We start from the raw sequence: 21,422 nt of genomic DNA, 5'->3' as shown, positions 1-21,422 counted from the left end.
AGACACATTGAATTTTACTTAATTAGGATCAATACAATGATCCCCAATATACCTTATACATGGCACAGTCAAAGTCTCAAGTTTCAGTATAAAAAAATAATGATAACATTTGCTGGCAAAAGTCTGCGAAGGCACTTCATTGATTAATGATCTGTGTATGGCCCTTCCTCCAAATCACATCTGAGTGGGGAGAGCATACATCTGTATTTTTTAGTTATCATGCGGTTTCAGTTCTGTTCAGGGCAGGGAAGACTGTGAGGATGGAGTTATTGGGACAAGTGTAAAGGGAGCAAGGGATATATTTCTTTTATGTTTCTTTTCTTTTGAAAAAAAAAAGCACTAATGTATTTTTCTTTTTCTGTTAGAACCTATATGTTGTCTTCTCCAGGACTTCGAGGTAATCCGGCTTGGTTTGAAGTTTGGCCCTTAACTCGAGGTAATCACTTTTTTGGGTTTGGTGGTCTGTGAAGCCCTTTCCAGCCGAGAAGAGAAGGGTTTCTTTGAGCCTGGCGTCCTGCTGTAAGTCTGGGTATTGCATGCCAGGAGGATGGACATGCAGTTCCTTTAATTTGGGCACTGTGCCGTAGAGACAGTCCACAAACCCCACTGTACAGGGGGCTGGTTGTGGCCTCTCTCGGTCTAGTAGCATACTGCTGCCACCACAACCTCCCCCCGGAGGAAAGAGCACCACCCCGCCATTCTTCTCATGGTGGCGGAACCCAACCAAGTCTCCCCCAGTTCCCGAAACTACCCCGGAAACCCCACCAACTGCTGAGTGGTGAGGGTGAGGGTGATGATGATTCATGGTCACTATGGTATTGAGCTGGGAGCTGGACACTGCCAGCGCCCACTCCTTTTCTTTTTCTAGCAATGTCCGGTAGTTGCTGTGGTTCTCCTTGGGTGTCTCAGCAAACTGCTCACTTCCTAGGAGAACCTCCCCCATTCCCGGAGGTTGTATAACAGGAGCCCCACGTTCTGCACCCCCTGCCTCTGGCCCTGATGAAACAACCACCTCCTCCTCCTCACGAGGCTTGTAGATGGGGTTGTTGCACATCTGAGTAACGGGATGAGGAATGTACTCGTATACATGACCCACAGGAGGGGCCTTCTCTGGGGAGGAAATAGTTGGTCGACCCCCACCTCCATTTCCACCTCCACCACCTCCACCATCCTCAAAAAGTCGGTGGCATTGCATCTGGATGCCAGTGAGGTCCACGCCTTCCTGCCTCTTGCTTCTAAAGGGCAGCTTCTTCCGGCGCCGTCGGAGGACATAGGCAAAGAGGCCTGCAGCAACAAAGACTGCTGAAAAAAACAGAACCAGCAGGCTGAGAATCAACACAGAAAGGGGCACAGGGCCCCCAGGGGGAGAGAACTCATAAGGTGATGCACTCGTTGGCCCTCCAGCAAGGTGAGCATCTCCAGGCTGAGCTGGGGATGCTCCAGCTGGTGCAATGTGTAGCATCTCTGGGCAGAGAACTTCCAGTTCAATCGTGCGCACGTCACGGTGGGTGAGGTTCTCAGGGCTCCTGCATAGGACATCACCCACCACACTGACTGAGCTGATGGTTTCGATCCACTGTTTGAAGGGAACTAGGTCACAGGTACAGTCCCAAGGATTCTCATTGAGGTCTATCTGGACAATGGCATTCAAGTGTTCTAGGACACCAGCCACAGGAAGATAGAGGAAGTAGTTCTTTCTCAAGTTGAGCCGAGCCAGGGATGTGCCTGCAAAGGCATCTGTTGGCAGGGTCCTCAGCAAGTTATTGTTGAGGAATAGCAGCTTCAAGTTGGGCATGAGGCTGAAGGCTGCAGGCTGGATTTCCCGGATGACGTTGAACTCAAAGTACAAGTAGTGCAAACTCTGTAGGCCTCGAAACATGCCTGGAGTCAGCTTCTCGATATCGTTGCCATTGAGAAAGAGGCTCTTTAGGTTAGGTAGGTTGATGAAGGCCCCATCCTGGACATAAGAAATACGATTGTTCCCCAGATGTAAGAGATCCAAGGAAGAGAAATTCCAAAAATCAGAACGGTATATTTTCTGAATCAGATTGCTACTCAGGTACAATTTCTTGGCATTCAGAGGCCTTGGAAGAAGTTCAGAAATGTTATTAAATCCTCGCTCTTTGCAGTTGACAGTCAAACCAAGGTCATTGATATGCAAATTACAGGTACACCCAGTAGGGCATATAATGGGAATGGGTGGTCTGGTCTGATAAGGAGCAATGGGAGGTTGGTTTGGACCAGGGTATAAAGCTTGAGATGTGGACGGTGGCCTTGGTGTTCGAGGCTGTTTGGTGGGTTTGGGCTGTTTATTTGAAGACTTGTATTCAACAGAAGAAGCAGTAAAATGGACAGAGGACAGCATCGAGGAAGGCTTAGTTGGCCATGCATTCTCCTTGTTTGATGACAAGTGGGGAATCCCCAAACTAGCCTCCATCTCAGAGTCAGACAACAAGGGACAGAGTTCTGTTTTCTTGATTTCTCGCAGGTCCTTTCCATGAAAATGGAAAGGAGTCTCACAGGTGATATCTCCCACCAGGGCAGTGTAAGGAATGCGTTCCAGCCAACTCTTCAGTTGCACAATTTCACATGTACAGTTCCAGGGATTTTCTTCCAGCTGGAGCTCCATCAGGCTTCTGCCAATGTGGTCTAGCATTCCTCGGTAAAAAAGAACTTTTAACCTGTTTCCACGCAGGTCCAAGTGGGTTAAGGAGACAGCCTTAAATAAATTTGTTGGAAGCATGGGAATGAGATTATCATTTAAAATCAGAACTCTCAATTTACTTAGATTCCGAAATGCCCCACTCTCAATACGTTTAATTACATTGTAGTCTGCCTGAAGATATTCCAGACTTTCCAAGCCAAGGAAGGTGTCATTTCTGAAGACGTCTAGTTTGTTCTCATGAAGATATAATCTCTTTAAAATCTTAAGACCATTGAAAGCTCCTGTTTGAATGTCCTGCAATGCATTGTTCCCAAGGTTAATGGACACAGCATTATTCAAATGAAGAAAACTGTTGGTGTACAATTTCCTCATTGAATTTCTCTGCAGATACAGTTTAAAAGGTCTTGACCAGAACTCAGTAATCTGACTAATATTTGTAAATCCTTTGCTGTCACAATGTATATGAAAAAGGCTTTCTTTAACTTCACAGTAGCATGGATCAAAACAGGGCTCATCTATTTCCTCTGAGTCCTCTATCAGGGGAATCGGGGTAGTCCATCCTAAAGCAATTGTGCTTAGAAGAATTATCCACAACATCCTTCCTCTGTGAAGCATCTCAGCTATAGAAGGTTTCATCATTCGTGGTTGATTACAAAACTGCAACAGAAATAAAGATGCAGATTTTTAGCTTTTCATCATATACACTACTCTAATTGATTCCTATATGTGGACCTTTTTAAGAGTGATATAAAAACTTTAGTAATTGTTGAACTGACACTCAAAATGACCTATCAACATGCTTAATACGACCTATATCTTAGAATTAGGAGACTGGAGTATTGTGCCATGCGATAACATTTTCCTGAATCAAGCCATACCTGGTGAAGGGCATATCATTAAAACAAAAGCGGCCTTTGTTGTCTCTTGTAGCAAGCAAGGAAACTGGAATACAGTGATTCCTCTTAGGGATAGGCAGATTCAGTAATAATGGCAATTATTTGGCCATTACACTTGTTTGCCTGTTAAAACTCACATTGCTATCAGAGGTGCCTATTATGGATCTGATTGAAACTCTGATGGAAGAAAATGTTCTTTAAACTATGGGTTTCTGTTCATAAAAAGATAATGGCATGCCCCAAAGTTATTAGATTAAAGAGTATGATAGATTATGAGCCCTTGGACCAACATCAGATGTTAAGCTGTGTATGATTGGAATCTCAGGAAAACCCAAGATTTCTCTTAAGAAAAGAGCACAATATGCTTAATTTTAGTGCATGCCCAGAAACTCACGGTACCCCAACCCCTTTTTCCCAAGCACAGATTATTAACATCTCCTTTAATTAAATGATTTCTATATACGTGTATCATTTGGCTGTTTAAATCCTTTAGGTGTGATTAGCCTTTCTAAAAAACAAGCTCATGCAGTTGTCAGAGCTAAAGATAGTGACAGCTAAAGGGTGCTGAGCCTAGGAGTATCTGTATTAAAACACTTGCAGAGCTTAGTTTGGAATGTATATCTGTTCCTTCATGATCAACTGAGGAATCCTGAAAAAAGATGGAATGGCAGGTGGTTTGTAGAGGAGGTTTGGGTAAAGGCAAGAAATAGTGGAAATCTGGATTCTTAACCTGCTGATAAATGATCTATCACATGAAATACATTTCAGAAAGATATTGCTCTTTTCCAATGAGAAGGAACAAATACAGTGCACTATTCTAATAATACGGAGCTTTCCTCCATGGCTCTTCTGGAGCCTAATATCCGTATATGAAAATACATATATAAATAAATTATAATAATGCAGTTATATTAGATTGCCCTTCTTAGTCACTGAAATATCAATCAAAATTGAATTGTTTTTGATCAATAAAAATAAACCCGACTTTTTAGTATGTATTTTCTTTCCACACAGATGCATCCATTAAGGAAATATTTTGTCAACCTAACTTAAAACACAATGATATAACTTATAGGGAGAGTGAAAAGAGTAAATCTCCACATTCAGCTTGCAAATGATGTACACAGCTGTACAGAGAGGAGAACCCTTAAGAAAGCAAAGAGAAATTTGCCTCAGGCATGCAGTACTCAATTTTTGGAAACAATTAAATGAAAAAAAGAAGGCAGATGAGGCTACACTGCAGTATCAGTCTTCCTTGTATCCCTTTTAAAATATTAAAACCTCCTTAAGTTCTTCCTTTTCCACCATTCTTTTTCTTTTTTTCCCTGTTTTCCCTTGTTTTTGAGGTCCCTGTGATTTAGACAAGAAAAGCTCCAGATGGCTTTGACTTACCTATTTTGCAGGATTTTTATTTTTTTAAGCATTGATCATCGTGGGAGGGGGGGAAAAAAAGAAGAAAAAGAAGCTTGAGTTTAAGGATTCTTTCTTTCCCTCCCCCTTCCTTCCTTTTGCTGAAGCTGAAGCAAAGGGGGATAGTGCGGGGTGGGGGAAGAGACCACAGAAAAAAATAAAAGCAAGCTTGAGACGTGCTGGGAATGCAAGGGGCCTTTCAATGGGTTTCTTTAGAATGCAGAACTGCCCCTTGGCACACTCAATAGAGGAGAGAGAAGGGGCTGCTGCAGGCTTCCAGCTTCGCTGCCGCCGCCGCCGCCGCCGCCGCCGTAGCTGCTCTCCCTGGGTACCGGCAGCACATCATTGGGCACTTGGAGGAAGGGCGGGAGGAAGGCAGGGAGGAGGGCAGGCTCAATCACAGTGCAGAATCGCGGACTTCTCTTGCGCTGGCTTTTTTTTTTTTTTTTAATATGCGCTGTAACCCTGGATCCGGCTTTCCACGTCACGAAAATGAGCCCCGAGAAGGGGAACGCGCTTACCATGGGGTCGGGCGCGAGCACTAGGAAGCCGTGACTATACGGTTGTGTGTGTGTGTGTGTGTGTGTGTGTGTGTGTGTGTGTGTGTGTGTGTTTAAGGGGAGAGAAAAGAAGTGGAAGGATCAGGATGACAAACTGTCAAAATTTTTTAAAAAAGGAAGAAGAGATCAACCAAGGGGAAATGCTCCTTTGGTCGGGACGGGGGAAGGGGTGGGTGGCATTTTTTTAAAATTTTGATTTCTTAATTTAACTCTGAAGGAAACCATTGCCTGACTAGTTTGCTCATCTAGTTCCCAAATCTCCGCTCTCTAGTGTACACAGTTTGAAAAGTAAGACTTTTCTTTGGAATTATCCTTTCCACAGCCCACACTTACTCCCAAAGACGGGATAAAGGGAAATTCAGGTCTCTAAACCAGAAGAGCTGAATATAGCTGATTCTGCTTGGGTGTTCTAAGTAAGAGCTCAGGCAGCCTGAGCGACTTGGACCGAGTTTCCCCTGCATTTTGCTTCGATTTCTTTGCACCAGGAATCCTTTTGTGGTGCGGTAGTTCGGAGCCTTCGATTTCCCCTGGATTCAACAGCCCTGGCTGCTTCCACCTTTTAAAAACCAGAGACAAGGCAGTGCTCTGGAAGGATACGCAGACCACTTGGGTAACAATGACACATTTCACTTCTTCCACCAGGAAAGACCTCGTGGGGATAGGGGGCAGCATTTCAGGGTTTAGAGTCTTTTATTTTTTTTTTTTTTCTTTCATTTCTTTGCCCCGCCCCTCCCCCCCAACCCCCTCATATTTCTCCGTGGTATTTTCGGGAAGAGGATGGTAGAGAGTCCTGAGGGTGGGGTTGATTGAGGGAAGACGTTTCAGTGAAGAGGGGCCACCAGATCAGAGCTCACAAGGATTCTCTAAGAAGAGTTTTTAAAGCCTCATCTGATGGTTTTACAGTCCTACCTGCTGGGACGAAAATGCACCTTAGTAGGGAAACTGGAGAGGGGCAAGTGTGCAGCAAAGGAGTCTAGTTAGCGACAACTGTGCCTCGGGGATGTCGCCCCCGCCCCCACAACACACATGAATCCTGTCATCATCTCACAGGGAAGGGAAAGGCTTTATGGTCGCTAAAGAACTGGACTTGCCCAAGGGCTCAAAGTTAGCTAGCCCGTAAAGGTGAGTTTTTCTTAAAGCACTTTTTCACGAGACGAAATGTATATGTCATTACCATTCTAAATATATATAAATAATCTAACAGAAATAAAAAAACCGTTACTTAAAAATCAGTCATAAGATATTTGCATATTTTGCATTAGAAGTGACCGCACCTGTGTCCGCCACTCCACAGTGGCTGTCAGAGACTAAGTAAGCAGGAGGGCAGGATTCTCTTAACGTTCCCCAACCTTAACATTTCAGACCCACCCTATCTATCGGTCTCAGCCAAGAAGCTGAGCTCAGAACAGAGCAATCCCGTCTCTTTCACCAGCTGCCCCCCGCCCCAGCCCCCAACACCACCTTCTGTACCCAACGTGCAGAGATGGTGACTATTTCAGGAATCTTATCGGAACCCAAGATGCGATGGAATCGATGGGTAACCGGGAGGCTTCCCTGCGCTCCCAATGACAGTAAATGGCCCTCTCTGCAATCATTCTCTGTTCTGTCTTGAACTACAACCACCACCACCACCACCACCACCACCCCCCACCCCAACATCCCGCTCCAAGTTCTTGATTTGGGACATGTCCTAAAGGGCATTTCACCATTTTCCTTTCCTTTTTCTCGATGCAGTGTATCTAAGAGATAGGAAGAGCTCCAAAAGTTAGGGGATGAAGGGCCCTGGAGTCCGGATTTCGACCGCTTCCTGCTGCGAGCGCCCAGCACCATTTGTTTGTCCACAGGGAGGACAAGAAGCCCTTTCTCCCCACAGTGCCCCCTCCCACCTCCCCCTCCCCTTTGCTGGATCTCCGAGACCACTAATCTCTCCATATCTAAAATTAAATATTCCAATATGGAAGCAAAATGATTTTCCCTAGAACAAATAATTAAAATGCTGCATCATTCATTTTCTGAAAAGCCCTGATCCTTCCTGAGGTCCTTTTCTAATCTGTCGCCAGGCGAAACGGACAATGGGTCTGTTTAGAAATGGAAAATGATTAAAAAGCTCAAGCCATTTTCCTTCTATCCTTTACAACACGAGCGATCCGCTGGGGGAGGGGCCCTTCACTCTGCCACCTGGCCTATTTGTGGAGTTACTTACGATTTACACCCCCAAGGAAAGGGGTCCGAGGGTATTTTAGTCTCCAGTACCACTCTATCATCGTCCTTACAGCTAAATGATCCGGTTCAAAGATACAACCCTCTAGCACCTGTGAGCGTACAGAAGCCACCGCGGCCAAACTATATGCTCTACAAAGAACATCCTTACACGCGAGAACACTGGTTTCAATTAGGCAAAGTAGGAAAGGATGGCGGCGAGTACCTATCAGTGCCGAGCGCTCTCGATCTCCGAGGTTTACTCCAAGGGGCTTCCCAGCGAGAGGTGCAAACTCTCTGGGAGTCAGAATTATATCCATCATGCCGTAGCCTGCAGTTTCTCCTCCTCAGGCCGCCAACTTTCAGAAAGGCCACCAAATCATGCTTGTAATCCTTTCAAGTGTTTCCACCTTTGAGACTCGCAGGGAAATGGTCGCTGCATACCAATGGGAGAGCCGGGCGCACACCTAGCGCGGCAATGCCGGTGACAGACACTCAGGACCACAGCTCTATATACCCTTGATGGCAGGCAGGCAGCGTGAGTGTCCCAGGACTGGGCTCTTTGATTTCAGATCTCGGTGATCTCGATTCAGCTGTGAGCTCCACGGTCCCCAAGAACCCTGGCTCGGTCTCCGGGTTTTTCTCTCTAGCTTCCTGAAAGGTTGTCACTCAAAGCGCAATCCCTTCCCGAGGCCTCCTTCCCTAAAGGGAGATGGGATTAGACCTTGCCTTCTCCGGGTGTCTTTGCTCTTGACCCTTCGGGTAGGTGGAAGTGGGGGTGAGTGCTGTGTAGATGAGAGAAGAAGAGGTGGGGTGGAGTGGGAAGCAGGCTGGAAGGGGGTGTCCAGATCCCAGATCCCAGCATTGGCCAGACAGCGAAGGTGGGGGCGGGGGGAGGAGGAGAGAAAAAGAGAGACGGGATACAAATACAACAGTATGGCTGTACACTCCAAATTCGACTTGAATTTGGGGAATCTCGGGTAAAGCACCAAGGTGAAGCGATCCGGTTGGCAGAGAGTGAGCCCCCTGACAGCTCACCATTCAAGCGTCCTCACTTCTGGAGCAGGAGAGGGTGGGGGGCGGTGAAGGGGACCGCGGAATGCTTCAGGCCAAGGAGACGCTCTCGGAGGCAGCCTCATTTAAGACTGACCTGCTTTAAAAGTGCCACTTTAATGGCCTAGGAAATAACTAAAATCGGATTACACGTTACTTACCAACGTCTGCACCCAAACCGGGAGCACCAGGTCGGGTGTTAGGAGACAATATACCGAACGCCAGGCTGGAACCCGAATGCAAATCCATCAGCCGCCCCCAAATCGCTCATGGAGGGAGCGGCGCTCGGGAGCCCCCAGATCAGCCCATCACCGGAGCCTCCGCCAGCTTGTCCCCCCAGCACCCCCGGCCCCTCCTCCGCTCCAACTGTGTAAATCAGCCGCCGCAGTCCTCTCGCCGCGCATCGCAGGCAAATCCCTGCTTAGGAAGCAAGGAAGCAAGTGATATTCATATTCTCTCTCTCTCTCCTCTTTTGATCGGTAACAATCTGGCAGCTCTACAAAGAAAAACCCTGTAAATTTGACTAACAAGAAGTTAGCATTCTGTATCTCTGGATTGATTTTAACTTTTATTTGCAAATGAGAGATGGTTGTTTGGAAAATTACAGCCCAGGCCTGAGGGGGTGGGGGTGATCAAATTAAGCGCATCTGACCTGTCTCGGTGGGCGGTATCGCTAAACACCTCCTAGAAGCAGTTTTCAAGTTATTTGCAGCAGACCTCCACCTTCATGATACATAAGTGACAATTTGAGAGTACGTGTATTTTCTCATCTGTTTACACCTGCTAAGAAGGAAGAAAATAAGACTGTAGACTGAAGGAAGGTGGGGGAATTTAACGAAGATATGCTGGATAGTGACAAATTAAGGACACTTGAACAATTGTTGCACCTAGGTGAAAGTATTATTGCAACATTATATCCCCACTGAAGGCGACCATTACCCCCACTGCAGTCATACTAACGCAGTCACTTAATGCTCCATTCAATCTGCAGTGTAAACCAACGCAGTTCTTAATAGGTCCTGTTCATCAGGGACTTGTGTTGGTAGAGAGGGCAGTCTTCCACTAGCTACCAAACTGAATAGGACAGAGTCTGCAGAATCATCTCTGTGTCTCTTACCATTCCTTCCTGAAGTGAATGCAATAAGTTGTCCAAGACAAGGGAAGTTGTGTAGCTGTTACAATTGTAGATGTAACATGAACTCACTCTATTTTCAAAAGCTTTCAAAGGAACTCTAACTCAACCCTTGCTAAGAGACAGTGCTTTTATATATGAAAATCTCTGAGGAGCAGGTCTCAAGATAGGATTTTAGCCTTTATTTAATGGATTCTACTTTCTGTGTGAAATCATTGTTACTCTTCATTATTTGGGTATGAGAAGTCTAGTGTCCATATTACCTTCATTTAAAAAATGACAAGGATGGGACTGGTTATAGTGAAAAACTAGAGGCCTGTGAATTTTTTTGGATCAAATATATGCCAAAGTCAGTATACTAACTGTATCGGTTATTTATAAAGTGTGAATACATATTGTTTTTTTAAAAAATAACATAATTGCAATGTTCCAATTTGTTGTCCAAAATTCTGTTTCCTTTAAAACTATTTAGATTAACAAGATATCTATAGGAACCAAGAAAATGATAAAAGAGTACCATGATATCAAAACTTATTCCTGTAAATATAGCTTTGCATATCTACTGACATGAATTCCAAACATTTTCTCAGTATTTTCTTAGGTACTAAATACTTCCATATGAATTTTACATATGTGAAAACATGGATATGAAAAGAACATTTGTCTCAGGTTTCACAATCATTAAGTCTTTAAGTTCAGTTTTAAAGAGCTATATCCAGGAAAGTTTGCAAAAAAGATCCATGCATATAACAAATCAGTCTGATTTAGAGGAAACTAAGCTACATCTATAAGCTGATGAGTCACAGACATGTTTCTGGCCTTTTCAGGTGGTTGCTCAATTTGAGGAGAATCACTCCTGAGTACACCATATTCTATGTGGGCAGGTGTGAAATCACATACACACCCCTGAGCTTTAGGACTGGAGGATATTAGGGTAACCCTGAAAGCCGTCAGGCAACATCATTTCTAAAACAGCTGAATTTCTTTAACTTAAAATTTTTTTTTCATTTTATTTGATTTTCAAAGTTATTTATTGATGAGAGGACCCTGAACATGTTAATACTGAGCAGATTTTGGTACAGGGGAGATACAGAAGACTGAATAGCGAAGGCAGGTTGTTAGTGTTGAGTACTTTCAACACAAATATTTCAGGGCGTAAAAATGTTGTGGAGAAGGCAATGGCAACCCACTCCAGTATTCTTGCCTGGAAAATCCTGTAGACGGAGGAGCCTGGTGGGCTGCCGTCTATGGGGTCGCACAGAGTCAGACATGACTGAAGTAACTTAGCAGCAGCAGGGTAGGTAAATTTCATGGGCCTTGAAGTGATTCTGTATTGTAAGTTTTTAGTGGATTCTGTGAAGGCATTTATATGTCCATGCTTATGTGCGCTTAATTGCCCAGTTATATCAGACTCTTTGCCACCCGTTGGGCTGTAGCCTTCCAGCCTCCTCTGTCCATGGGGTTTTTCAGGCAAGAATACTAGAGTGGGTCGCCATTTCCTTCTCCAGGGGATCTTCTCAACTCAGAGATCAAATCTGTGTCTCCTACACTGCAGATTCTTTACCTGCTGAGCCATTGGAAAACCCTTTATATGTCTATAGTTTTATTTTGTGTGCTAAGTCTCTTCAGTCATGTCTAGCTCTCTGCAACCCTATGGACTGTAGCCCACCAGACACCTCTGTCCGTGGGATTCTCCAGGTGAGAATACTGGAGTGGGTTGCCATTCCTTTCTTCAGGAGGGTCTCCCTGACCCAGGGATCCAAACCTCATCTCTTACATCTCCTGCATTGGCAGGTGGATTCTTTACCACTAGCGCCACCTGAGAAGTCCTTAGTTTTGTTTTAATTACATATAAATTTACATTGTGAAAAGGGAGAACTCTTATGAAAAAAACTGTTCTTTATTAAAAATACATAATTGATAAAGGGAAAATGTAGCCATAACATACAAAATATTGTTTTCTGTTCAGTAAAAATTAAATGTTTATAATGCTGATTAACATATATTTTTAGTTACAAAGACTTTATAATACTTCACAGGTTCCTTTTTACTACTGTGCCATTTTCCAGAGAAAGACAAGGGTATTAAAATGCATAAAGGAGGTGTATTTCTTTTGTCTAATATATATTTTACTTACTCTTATTTAAATGATATAAATACATCTTTTGAAAGATTTAAAACTAATTGAAGTATCACTAAAGAGTTTGTTGTATAATGGAACATTCATGCAAGAAATTTCCAGACTGTGGCAATTTATGATTTTATACTGCATATCTAAATTATCTAAATATTGTATTCATTTGTTTTCAACTTTTGCATAAGCATTGTGAACCCTACTTCTTTCTTTTATTTATTTGTCCATTCCAAATAATTTTCAGGCCAACAAGCCATGTATTTAATAATTATAAAAATGTTAATTGTATCCTTATTTCATCAACTTTTTAGACCATTGCTGAAACAATTGAAAATACAATTACTTACACAAGTTTTAAAATGGAAATTTAGCTTGCCAAAAATAAATAGGCAAATAAAAGTATGAGGAAACAGAAATTAAATATTTTTAGTTTTGTTTTGTTTTAGAGCTTACTGGTATTTATTGAGAGAATTCAAAGGCTTGATCAGTTGATACTGAGATTATGTTCTTACACAAATATTTATTTGTATAGATCTTTCTAAACCTCCATAGAAGAAACATGCTTGAACCATTTTATATCATGTAGAAAAAGTGCAAGAGCACTGGTAACTTTTTTCAAAAGCATCTTGTAAAATTTAGTTAATCAACTTAGATTTGTAATGTTAGCTGTACTTTCATTATAACTAACAAGCTGTAAGTATGGGGTAGTTCCAAGATATTCAATTAGACAGTGATCTTTTCTATCCTGTTTCACTGAAACATTTAGATACATTTTATAGGCATCGCCAAATGAAATCTCAGTTTATTTTTGAAGTAAACCTATCTTTTAATCTCAAAGGTAAACTATTTTAGGATTTCTAGAGTTAGTTAATCTTTCAATATGAACAAGTTTCCAGATTTTTATTTGTAATTTGAATCAAGCCTAGGAAGTCATTGTTTCTTTTATAAGAGATTTTCTAAATTTATTTGGAAATAACAGATTATAGGTGTTAAGATTAAATTTACTAAGAGACAAAAAAAAAAAATCCTTAAAAGATCAAATTAGGAGCAAACATATTTTTTGAAATGAATTAAACTGTTGAATAATACATCAGGAAGTAAGTAATCTGTGTTATATGTAATGAAAAAATGTAAACCATTTAAGTTTTATCAGTGAAAGAAGTGTTTTTAAAAATATATGATGAGAGAAGAGCATAAGAGTAATTGTATAACATAATAGAACCTCAGAATTAAGTGGGACGCAAAAGTTTATCTTGTCTGATCAACTATGTGATAGTCAAACTCCTACTTCACCATCTCTTGCCAAGTTGTTATCTAGCCTATGCTCTTTAGTACTGCCTAGGATGTGGAGCATAGTACATTTCAGGGCAGGCCATTTTATTTTTTGACAAATGTAATCAATAGAAAAATGTTTAAGCAAACTGAAAAGAAAACATTTTCTTCTACTTCCTATTAATTTGTATTAGTTACCTCTTGAGAATTTGTTGAACAATCTGAGGTAATAAACTATCTATTTATTTGAGTTAGGTTTATATTTATTCAGAGAATCTCACCTGGCGGGTAGAAATGCAGAATCAGATCTGCAAGAGATGATTTAGAGATAAAGAAGAAGTCATTTAAATTGATGTGAAGTCATGAAACTACAGAATTTGTAATAACTACTAAAGGGAAAAAAATGTTAGAGGACTTTATAGGACATAAAAATTATTTCTGAAATATTCAAAATATTTAAGCTAATTTTCCTGGAAATCTCCAAGGGACCACATCTGAAGTTCTATATGTGTCCTCAATGTAATTTCAGATCAACTGCAGCATCATAGAGGAATATCATTTGGTATCAGCAAAAGAAGCCAGAGAGCCAAAACAATACATGTAGATGTTTATAAGTCAAATCAAATTTCCCATGGTCTTTGAATTTTTGATCTTTAAATGTTAACATGAATATGGAGTGAATATTGTTATATCAGACTGGTTTCAATATAAACCTGATGAAAATTGCTTTCCCCAGCAACTATGAGACAAGATAAAAGGCTTTAGTATGATCATGTTCTCAAAATCACAGATAGTGAAAATCTTATGTAGAACTTTGCATTTTAGGGATAGAATAAGAGCGTTATAAAACACTGAGTATAAATAAATGTTAGTAATTCCTAAAGTGACTTACATAAAAAAAAATATTTTCCTGAATTTGGCTACCTCACCTATATCACTCTGCTTAGTTACTTAGCCACATAGCTCCTTTTAGCTTTCATGTTGTTGTTTTGTTCAATCACTGAGTTGTGTCTGACTTTTTGCAACCCCATGAACTGCAGCATGTTAGGCTTCCGTTTCCTTCACTATCTCCCAGAATTTGTTCAAACTCATCTCCACTGAGTCCAGATGCCATCCAATCATCTCACCCTGTCACCCCTTCTTCTCCTGCCCTCAGTTTTTCCCAGCATGAGACTTTTCCAGTGAGTTGGCTATTTGCATCAGGTAGCCAAAATATTGGAGCTTCAGCTCCAGCATTAATCCTTCCAGTGAATATTCAGTGTTAGTTTCTTTTAGGATTGACTGGTTTAATCTCCTTGCTGTCCAAGGGACTCTGAAGAGTCTTCTCCAGCACCACAGTTTGAAAGCATCAGTTCTTCAGCACTCAGCCTTCTTTACGGTCCAACGCTCACAATGCACATGACCACTGGAAAAACCATAGCTTTGATTAGATGGACCTTTAGTGGCAAAGTGATGTCTCTGCTTTTTAATATGCTATGTTTGCCATAGCTTTTCTTCCAAGGATCAAGTCCCTTTTAATTTTGTGGCTGTAGTCACCATCTGCAAGGATTTTGGAGAGTAAGAGATAAAATCTGTCACTTTTTCACTTTTTCCCCATCTATTTTCCTTGAAGTGATGGGACCAGATGCCATGATCTCGGCTTTTGTATGTTGAGTTTTAGCCAGCTTTTTCACTCTCCTCTTTCACCTTCATGAAGAGACTGTATAGTTCCTCTTCACTTTCTGCCATTAAAGTGTTATTATCTGCATAGCTGAGATTTTTTATAATTCTCCCATCAGTCTTGATTCCAGCTTGTGTTTCATCCAGTCTGGCATTTTGTATAATGTACTTCCCTGGTGGCTCAGAGGTTAAAGTGTCTGCCTGGAATGCAGGAGACCAGGGTTCGATCCCTGGGTCGGGAAGATCCCCTGGAGAAGGAAATGGCAACCTACTCCAGTACTCTTGCCTGGAAAATCCCATGGAGGGAGGAGCCTGGTAGGCTACAGTCCATGGGGTCTCAAAGAGTCAGACACGACTGAGCAAACTTCACTTCACTCTGCATATAAGTTAAATAATCAGGGTGACAATATACAGCCTTGACTTACTCCTTTCCCAATATTGAACCAGTCCTTTGTTCCATGTCCATTTCTGACTGTTGCTTCTTGTCCTGCATACAGTTTTCTCAGGAGACAGGTAACTTGGTCTGATGATATTCATATCTGTTTAAGTATTTCCCAGTTTGCTGGGATCCACACAAAGACTTTAGTGTAATCAATGAAGCAGAAGTAGATTTTTTTTTGTTTGGAATTTCCTTGCTTTTTCTATGATCCAGCAAATGTTGGCAATTTAATCTCTGGTTTCTCCACCTTTTCGAAATCCAACTTGTGCATCTGGAATTTCTCAGTTCATATGCTGCTGAAGTGTAGTTTGAAGGATTTTGAGCATAATCATGCTAGCATGTGAAGTGAGTGAAATTTTATGTGTAATTTGAACCTTCATTAGCATTGCCTTTCTTTGGGATTGGAATGAAAACTAACATTTTCTAGTCCTGTGGCCACTGATGAGTTTTCCAAATTTGCTGGCATATTGAGTGTAGCACTTTCACAGCATCATCTTTTAGGATTTGAAATAGCTCAACTGGAATTCCATCACCTCCACTAGCGTTGTTCATAGTGATGTTTCCTAAGGCCCACTTGACTTCACATTCCAGGATGTCTGGCTCTAGGTAAGTGATCACACCATGGTGAATATCTGGGTCATGAAGATCTTTTTTGTATAGTTCTGTGTATTCTTGCCACCTCTTTTCAATGTTTTCTGCTTCTGTTAGGTCCATACCATATCTGTCCTTTATTGTGCCCATCTTTCATGAAATGTTCCCTTGGTATCTCTAATCTTCTTGAAGAGAAAGTCTTTTCCATTCTATTATTTTCCTCTATTTCTTTGCACTGATCACTGAGGAAGGCTTTCTTATCTCTTCTTGCTATTCTTTGGAACTCTGCATTCAGATGCTTATAGCTTTCCTTTTCTTCTTTGCTTAGCTACTTGAAAGGCCTCCTCAGACAATCATTTTGCCTTTTTGGTTTCTTTTTCTTGGGGATTAACTGCCTCCTGTACAATGTTATGAACCTTTATCCATGGTTCTTCAGGCACTCTTCTACCAGATTTAACCCTTTGAATCTATTTGTCATCTCCACTGTATAATCATAAGAAGTTTGACTTAGATCATACCTGAATGGCTTAGTGGTTTTCCCTACTTTCTTCAACTTAAGTCTGAATTTTGCAATAAGGAGCTAATGATCTGAGCCACAATCAGCTCCCTGTCTTGTTTTTGCTGACTGTATAGAGCTTCTCCATCTGTGGCTGCAAAGAATATAATCAGTCTGATTTCCATATTGGCCATCTGCTGATATCCATGTGTAGAGTTGTCTCTTGTGCTGTTGGAAGAGAGTATTTGCTATGACCAGTGCATTCTCTTGGCAAAACTCTATTCGCGTTTGCCCTGCTTCATTTTGTACTCTAAGGCCAAATTTGTTTGTTACTCCAGGTGTCTCTTGACTTTGTACTTTTGCATTTAATCCCCCGGAATGATAAGGGCATCTCTCTTTGTCCTATTAATATATCTATTTTTATGTTATATCTATTAATAAGTCTCCCTTCACATTTCTGTTGTCAGTCCATGTTTTGTGTGTGTACTGTGTGCTCAGTCGTGTCTGACTCTTTGTGACCCCATGGATCATAGCCCGTTAGGGTCCTCTGAACATGGAAGTTTCAAGGCTAGAACACTGGAGTAGCTTGCCATTTCCTACCCCAGGGGATCTTCATGACCCAGAGATCTTGCCCCTCTTGCACTAGCAGACCAATTCCTTAAAACAGTGTCACCTGGAAGGGCCCACTCAATGTTTAGTTGATTACTGTATCTATAAGTCTGTCCTTTTTAAGGTTAAAACTGATGTTTTGTGTGTGCTTCTACATTTGGAAATCTCAGCATAAATATATGATTGCATGGGTGCTAATGTTTTACCTTCATACCAACAAAATTCTCTTTTTTCACAGATAGAGGTCTAAATTTGATTTCTTCTAATGGTTGGTATTTTTAAGAATTTGAGTGGGAAATGTTTATTATAAATGTTACTTTAGCAAATGTTTTAAATAAGAATAAAAATTAGATAAACATTTGTGGCAGAGCTAAGATACCATTCACCTTTTTTAATGATGACAAGATTATCAAACAATGTGGAACTGATGATGCTATAAATTTACTCCCCTCTAAAAAATATAATTAAATGCCTTCTAGAAATCTCCACCAAAAATATAAATAAAAGATAAGGATTTTGTATATTTAAGCATGTATTTTAATGTGATGTGCACTTAATATTTTCCAAGGATAATTTGAACAAACACTAATTTTCTTATTTCTTGATTTGATTGGATATTTTTATTGAAAGGGTAGTGATGAGATGTCTCATATGGTTAACACAGAGTGACATAGTGTGACAGAGTGTTGCTAACTGCCCCAACTCCCTCTCATTTTGAAATACTTTATGACTGATTTTATAAAATTTCATTTGAAATGCCATGAAGAGTACCCAAAATATATCTACACATATACAAATGACCCATATCTGTATGCGTTTCTGTATTTGTGTGAATTAGGATATAAAATTGGAAATTAATGGATTCTTTATAAAATATTTGAATTGTTTTGTCTCTAAAATAATCTTATTTCTAAAAAGGAAGGCATACTTAGTTTTAAAAACTATAATATAACAAGGGCTTCCCAGGTGGCAGTATTAGTAAAGAACCCACTTGCCAATGCAGGAGACATAAAAGATATGGGTTCAGTCCCTGGGTTGGAAAGACCCCCTAGAGGAGGGCATGGCAACCTATTCCAGTGTTCTTGCCTGGAGAATCCCATGGACAGAGGGGTTTGGTGCACTACAGTCTATAGGGTCACAAAGAGTCAAAAACAATTGAAGCAACTTAGCATACACATAGTATAACAAACAAAATAGTTGTCCATAAAATATTAAAATTCAGATATATATCTTAAATACTCTTTTATTGATATTGGATGATAATATTCATGGTTTTGAAAACTCTTGAAATACTCATGCCACAAAGGATCAGAAGATAATTTTTAGGAACTGACCTTTCTCTGGCCTAAGCCAATGCCCTGGAAAAATAACTCTGTTCAACAATAGGTTGACATCACCTGCCCATGTATATGCACTTTCTGTCATTTATAAAACAAAACAAGTTTTCATGATTTTGAAGTACTAGTATCTTTTAGTTCTTATGCCAAAACATATAAAAATTTAAAATATCCAAGTCTTGAATACTTTTAACATTCCTTAGAGTCTTTAGCAATGTAGTTTAAGAAAAGAGTTTTTCTTCTTTTTCTGGAAGAAAAGGATATAGTGTTGGCTCATGGAAATTCAAAGACTCAAACAAATATATAGACCTCATGGGAAACATAATTGGAAATTAGGCCAGACTTCATCTGTCTCAGGGTCCAAATAGCTTTCCAGTCACCTACCTCACTTCCCATCTGTTCTGTACAATAGCCAGAATAATTCTTAAAAATGTAAGCCTGATATTATCTTCTGGTAAGCCTCACCTCTCTAGGTAAAAGCTAGCATTCTGACCCAAGTTCACAAGCCCTGTGTGATCTTCTTGCTCACTCCATATCTGATTTCATATCCTATTGCCAGCTATCTTGCTTTCACTATACAAGGCAGTTTTCCCCTTTTGCTGTTGCCTTAATTCATCAAGCACACATTTGTTTCAGAGCTTTTGTACCTGCCGTGCACTCTGTCCAATATCCCTTTTCCACAAATATCAGCATGGCTAGCACCATCATTGGCATTCAAGTTTCCATTCAAAAGACATGATCAAATATCCCTGACCATTTCCCCAGGTAGCATTTTCCCCATTACTTTTAAACTGGATTCCCTGCTTTGTTTTTGTGTCTACAGTTTTTGCAACTAATGAAATTTAATTTATATGCTGGTACATATTTACCATCTATCTTCCACTACAAGAATAAGCTTCACAAGAACAGGGACTTTGTTTTAGTCATTGCGGTATTCCTAGCACCTAGTACAGTGCCTAGCACACAATGGGAACTCCATATGAGGAATTAAGAGAATGAATGGTTTCTCTAATTTCTACTTGTTTTTGAGTCTGCACCATTTTTTTTCCCCCTTATGCTGAGCTTCTTTCTCTGCATCAGCTAACACATGGTTCTTAATTGCTATGTGGCCTTTCAGCTGCAGTGTTCTCCACCAACTGGCAACTTCTCCCTTTTACTTTAGTTCAAATTTCTGAAAATCTAACTGGACAGGTTTATATTTTTCCCATAAGTTTCTGGCCCATCTCTGGATGTCTTCTTTCTTCAGGCATATATTCCTGGTCTAATAAGGCTGAGTCTCTTCTGAGTATGGATGATTAGATGTGAGGAGATGTGAGCAGGCAACCAGGCAACACAAATATGTCTCGTACAAATAACCATCACAACTGCGTCAGCAACAGTGCTCTTCCCTGTCCCCAGTCTTGCTCATGTGTCTGATACCACTCTTCAGTTCAAGGCCCCTACGTTCTGCCTCTGTATCCTTGATCAAATAACTGCTCTAGGGTTTTTTTTTGTTGTTGTTGTTGCTATCATATTTTTTTGTTAGATATAACCATGCACTTATGAAACCTCTATGATATGTTTCTGCCCTGATCCTAAAGGCAACAAAATGAAGTCCCATTCCTATAAGGCTGCTCCACTCATGTTTTTGAACAGTAAGCAAGAAAACTCAAGGGTGTCTACATAGATCCTATCGTAGACACACCCTAAGATGACCCTCAGTGTGTAAATACCCTTACATAGTTCCCTCTTTAGTACGACTGGAACCTATGACTTGCTTCTACCCAGTTTAAAGGGGAAAAGAAAAATATGTATTTTGTAATAAAAAAAATATGTAATTTTACTTGTTAAAAGTTGGGCATATATGTGTTTGGTCAGTGTAACTTGCATATGTAATTAAAGTCACAAATTAGTTGATCTTGAATTCACTGAAAGGGAGATTATTCTGAATCAGTCAGACTTACTCAGGTGAAAGTCCTTAAAAGAGAGACTGCTGCTTCTCTGAAATGAAGATATGTTTTCCTGGTGGCCTTGAAGTCAAGGAAATGAATTCTGCCAGTAACCTGATTTAATTTAGAAACATTCTTCCCCAATCAAGTCTCCAGACAAGAATATGGCCCAGTTGATACCAGGATGCAGCCTGTGAGACTATGAGCTGAGTACTCATCTAAGTTTTGTCTGTGGACGGCTGCCCTACAAAAACTGACAGGTAATGCATTTAATTTGTTGTTGTTGTTACATAGAACACTAACACAGACCTTTTATCTTAATTCATTGTAAAAGACAGATGTTTAGACTCCACATATTGCTTTCATTTTTAGACTCCTGTATGTGACTTTTACTTGGACCTTTTTGCTTTCTATAAGTTTTACATGCTAAACTGAAATAATTGACTTCCTTAGTATACTCCTATTTGGGGACTTAGTCTTTCCCTATATTTTTTTCTTGTCTCAGTGTCTTGCGGTTAATTTTAGACCTTCTTTCCTGGGTTGGGAAGATCCCCTGGAGAAGGAAATGGCAACCCACTCCAGTATTCTTGCCTGGAAAATCCCATGGACAGAGGAGCCGGTGGGCTGCAGTCCACGGTCGCAAAAAGTCGGACACGACTGAGCGACTTCACTTCACTTCACTTCACTTCACTTCACTTCAGGGGACAGCACGTGATTATAATACTTTTCTTCTCCTTCTAGCCACATAATCATCTCTTTTGCATGTAGCATCCATCTTCTATCATTTTTAGCTTTTGGTGATGATGTGGATAGACAGAGTAACTCTGGCTATGAAATTCACACACCTACTCTTCTCATTAATATCTTTTTTTCTGTTTATGCATGTAAATTTATATTTTAATGAAGTCATTCTTGAGATTCTGGGGATTTTTTACATAAAGAATAATTTTGTAAGTTCAAAATATTTATGGTGGGAAACTTTATCCTCTAATTTATCTCTTTCTTACATTTACATTTTCATGTATAAAATTTTACTTGGTAA

At 40.6% G+C, this 21,422-nt stretch overlaps 1 protein-coding gene across 1 annotated transcript; it reads right to left on the bottom strand.

The window, feature by feature from the left end:
* Positions 1 to 361: 361 nt before the first annotated feature.
* On the bottom strand, positions 362 to 3,304 carry SLITRK3 (SLIT and NTRK like family member 3). The gene has a single exon (XM_052649503.1). It carries the CDS (start codon positions 3,302 to 3,304, stop codon positions 362 to 364), a length of 2,943 nt encoding a protein of 980 aa, XP_052505463.1.
* Between the last annotated feature and the right edge of the window lie 18,118 nt (positions 3,305 to 21,422).

This window comes from Budorcas taxicolor, chromosome 1 (genome assembly GCF_023091745.1).
Source record: "Budorcas taxicolor isolate Tak-1 chromosome 1, Takin1.1, whole genome shotgun sequence".
Taxonomy (NCBI): Eukaryota; Metazoa; Chordata; class Mammalia; order Artiodactyla; family Bovidae; genus Budorcas; species Budorcas taxicolor.
This window is presented reverse-complemented; position numbering and strand designations above follow the sequence as displayed.